The sequence below is a fragment of the Dasypus novemcinctus genome, unplaced genomic scaffold (assembly GCF_030445035.2).
Source record: "Dasypus novemcinctus isolate mDasNov1 unplaced genomic scaffold, mDasNov1.1.hap2 scaffold_108, whole genome shotgun sequence".
NCBI classification, from domain to species: domain Eukaryota; kingdom Metazoa; phylum Chordata; class Mammalia; order Cingulata; family Dasypodidae; genus Dasypus; species Dasypus novemcinctus.
In genome coordinates this window covers 1,360,106-1,364,517 of record NW_026688147.1, presented here as the reverse complement: position 1 = coordinate 1,364,517, position 4,412 = coordinate 1,360,106, and the positions used below count along the sequence as shown (strand labels likewise).

Here is a 4,412-nt window from a genome sequence, read left to right as displayed (position 1 = left end):
TCAAGAAGTGATATTCATAGGCAGCATTGGTAGAATTCAAACAGGAACAAGAGGTGATCCAATGAAATTATTCAGAAAATGCAATCCATTCCTGAACAACACTGAAAAACTCCTTAAACATGTACATGAATCATGCATACTTCAAGGAGAACTCTTTCCTTATCAAAAATAAAATCTTGCTCTATAACACAATGTGTGCTTTAAAATTTTACTTCTTCATTTTTGAGGTCATCTTGACTCTAGGCAGGTCTATATGCACCTACTGAACAAAGAAAGGAAATATGTAGCTCTGAAGGTTTAGGAGCTGCTAAAACTGGCCTTTCAGCTGCTGCAAGACAAATGACACTTTGCAGTCTTTCCTCCCAAAGCATTTTTTCAGAGCCTTCTTTATATCTTTATTCCTCAGACTATAGATGAAGGGGTTCAGCATGGGTGTGAACATAGTGTACATGGCTGCGGCTGGTGCACCTGAATGTGTGTTGTGTGAAGCAGCAGGACTGAGGTACACCCCTATGGTCGTGAAATAAAATAAGGAGACTACTGAGAGGTGAGATGCACAGGTTGAAAATGCTTTATATTTCCCCTGAGCTGACAAGATTGCAAATACAGAGGAAACAATCCTATAGTAGGAGAAAAGGATTCCAGGAAGGGGACCCCCGGCCAGCACTCCAGCTATTAAATACATTACTATGTAATTGAGAAAAGTGTCAGAACAGGCAAGTTGGACCATCTGACGAAGTTCACAGAAAAAGTTTGGGATTTCTACACTTGAACAAAAGGACAGTTGTGACACCAATAAACTCTGTAAACAGGATTCCATAACACTCACGGACCAGGACCCCAGAGCCATCAGGACACAGATCTGGGGTTTCATAGAGACTGTATAGTGAAGGGGGTGGCAGATGGCCACAAAGCGGTCATAGGCCATCACGGCCAGGAGGCAGTCATCCAACCCTCCAAAGAGCAAGAAAAAATACATCTGGGTGAGGCAGCCTGCATAGGTTATGACTCTACTCTGTGCCTGGATGTTCACCAGCATCTTTGGGACAGTAGTGGAGGATAAACCAATATCACAAAGGGACAAGATTGAGAGGAAGAAGTACATGGGTGTGTGGAGGTGACAGTCAATGATGATGGCCAGGATGATGAGCAGTTTCCCAAAAATGGTGACCGGGTACATGGACAGGAACAACCCAAAGAGGAGGGGTTGCACTTCTGGAACTTCTGTAAATCCCAGGAGAAGAAATTCTGAAATTTGCGTTTCATTTCCAGGTCCCATATGCCTGATGAGACTAAGAAGAAACAAAAAGGACCATGGATAGTTTCACAAAGCAAGTAGCACTATCCAAACAGAAATGTTACATTGCCTATTTCAGTGATAAATTTAATATTATATTATTTATATAGATCTTATCCCTTTAGGGTATTTGTAGTGCCACCTCTGACTAGGAATTCCATCCCCCAAACTCAGCCCTTTACCAAGAATTCATGAACACTATGGATTTCATGAGATATTCATTCATTTGTGGAATATGTATTGAGTTGTGACTAAGAGGCAAGTAGAGTTGTGGCAATGAGTTTACAATGCTGTAACTCAAAAGTCCCAACCATCAGCACACATAGAATACATGCAATTAAAACCCAATCATATTACAAAGGGGATGATTTCACATGCTTTAAGGAAAAGAAAGCAGGTAAAAAAAGTGAAATGATGGAGCTGTTTTTCACTTGGTGTTCAGAAAAGTCCCATATATGATGTGAAATTCAAAGAGGCACCTAAAGGAAAAGAAGGCAGTAGCCATGAGGATGTAAGGGGAAATTTGTGCCCAGTGGGATAACTTCTAGGAAAAAGACCCTAAAAATGACTTTTTTCCAGTGTTCAGAGTGAACAAGGAGGTCAGTGTGGCAGGGAAATGATTAAGAGGATAGTGAATAGAGATGATTTCAGAGGAAGTTTAAGAACAAGGCAGCCTTGTTGCTGCTGAATCTTCAAATTCAGGGAGGTCTTCATCCATATTCTGAACCTCTCACTATTCATTAATTTAGATGCAAAGCTATCCCACCAAATGGAATGGAACAGGTCCTATTGGCCTTTTTAGAATAGCCTCCAGGCTCTGTACTATAGAAGACACCTATTGTAATATATGAGCTTAGATGCCACTGCTCTGAGGACTGCTCACCTCACACATCACATCCCATACACACTTCACACACACACACACATAATGCACACCTTAGCATCATTGGGAGGGAGTTAACATCATGCTCTTCTCATACTCAGCCACACAGATAATCCAGGAGTAAATAAAATGCAAGCTGACAACATCAGTTTTTCCATTCTCCAAGTATTTAGAAATGGTGCTCTGAAATTCTAGCTGACAAGCCTCCCATGCTCATGTAAACACAGAGCTCCCTTTTGTTATGATCACTTTATTCCCTTTATTTAAAGGAACATATGCTGGGGGGGGAGAGGTGGGGTGGGGGGGTGGGGTTGAATGGGACCTCACATATATATTTTTAAAGGAATATTATTACAAAGTCAATAAAATAAATAAATAAATAAATAAATAAAATAAAGGAACATAAAATATCTGCTCAGTAATAAGACAGGAAGGAATTAAAGACTTGAAAGATAAAAACTCAAGCATCACATTAGAAATTGTGATGAAGAAATCCTTTCTTGCTTCTGATGGTAATCCAATTCCAGTTTTATCACCCTTGAAGCCAAGAAAAACTAAAAAAAGAACAAAAAGAAATTAACAAAAAAGACAAAGGCAGTGATATCTTTTTACAATGACAAGACACTTAATAGAATGGTCACTTCAAGCATAAAATGACCTATGGGAATAAACAAATGTTTCACAACTGAAAATATGTAACTAGTACAGTACAACAATGTTGGGAATTTTTATATGGTGCATTTGATGTCTTTTTAAATTTTATTAAGGGCAAAATTTTTGGAATCAGATATGTCTTATTTTGAATTTTAGACTCTCAATTGTCATTCTTTCTGCATCTCTCAGAGCCTATTCAACAGTCTTATTTCAGTTCCATTGTTGCTTTTCCAGCAAGAGCAGACTGAAAATTGTTCCAGATTATGTAAAGAATAAAAGCCACCTGTGGTCCACTGCAAAGTAAAATGCTTTCCAAAGGATGGCAGAAAGTGATGCAATTTCAGAAGTAGATCTAACCCCAAAAGGCACGATGAGGAAAAACAGTTGGTAATGCAATTAAAAATTGATCTATTAATCTAATGGAAGCAGAACTTTCTAAGTTTGAAAAATAATGAGGTGAACATCATATATAATGATGATAGACATTAACACATTCCTCCAAAAGTGTTTATAAAGACATAGAAGAACTAAATGGCAAAGAGCAAAGTTGAAGGGAAAAACTTGCAGTTTTTTGATTGAAAGTTTACTTATAAAGAAGAAGGACATACACCCTCATATATAAAGGTAGAGAGTTGCAAAAATAAGCTGCAATGGGGAATGTAAATGACCAACGGACAACATATGTAACTTGCCCAATAGGCGTAATTGCTGAGGTGCAGGGGGAGGAGGCTGACACACAGCTTCTCTATCCCCAAGCTGGAAGCCTGTGACCAGAAAACCAGAGTCTCCTAAACAATAAAATAAGTCCTTTTCTCCAGCCCCCAACAGCAACATTCAGGCCAAGCCACAAACTCGACTTGTACAGAGCCAGAATTGCCCCAGGTCCCTGAGTGTGCAGGAGCCCACACTATTAATAAATTGTGCTTTTATGAAATAAACTGTGAGCCTCTGGTCTTGAAGAGTGCTTTGTAATACCTTAAAGGGCATGCTGCTGTGATATTTTTGAATAATTTTGCAGTAAAGACCTGATCTTTCTAAAAAAAAAAAAGGTCACTGAGTAAATGTTGTAGTATATAAATTCCACCCATTATATAAAAACAACTTTTTTTATGTGACTATCCAATGTGTGAGTATATGCCTCATGAAATTCTCCTGAAAGGAAATATCTACCTCCACTATATTAGATATTTCCTATCAAAGAGCCATTTGCTTAAATATACCTCATCCTAAATGTAAAACAAAAAAAAGTAATGCCTCAATTCACTGAACATTCTGCCACTGCTACTAGCCCATTCCCCTATTCCCACCTAACTACAAAACTCCTTGAACAGGTATTTCCCTTTTCCTGGAACTGCTTTATCCCTGCTTTTCCCCCTTCTAAATGGGTTTCCTTTCTCCTTTCTTAGTCATCTGTAATGTATCCTGTATTACTGACTCAAATGGACAATCATTTTTAACATAAAAAAAAATCCATTATCTTAGCAGGCCTGAGAACTAGTACAATGATCATTCAGCTCTGGGTCAGGCTGGAGTAGATCCCAGATGAGCTCAAGTCAAAACTCCCAAATTCCATCCAAC

General features: G+C 38.7%; 1 protein-coding gene across 1 annotated transcript; it reads right to left on the bottom strand.

Annotated features, from left to right (window-relative positions):
• Positions 1-307: 307 nt before the first annotated feature.
• LOC139438504 (olfactory receptor 7A17-like) lies at positions 308-1,279 on the bottom strand. The gene has a single exon (XM_071213585.1). It carries the CDS (start codon positions 1,277-1,279, stop codon positions 308-310), a length of 972 nt encoding a protein of 323 aa, XP_071069686.1.
• Between the last annotated feature and the right edge of the window lie 3,133 nt (positions 1,280-4,412).

Coding starts and splice junctions, on each gene's coding strand:
- LOC139438504 (XM_071213585.1), bottom strand. CDS start 1,279: ATGGGACCTGGAAATGAAACGCAAATTTCAGAATTTCTTCTCCTGGGA.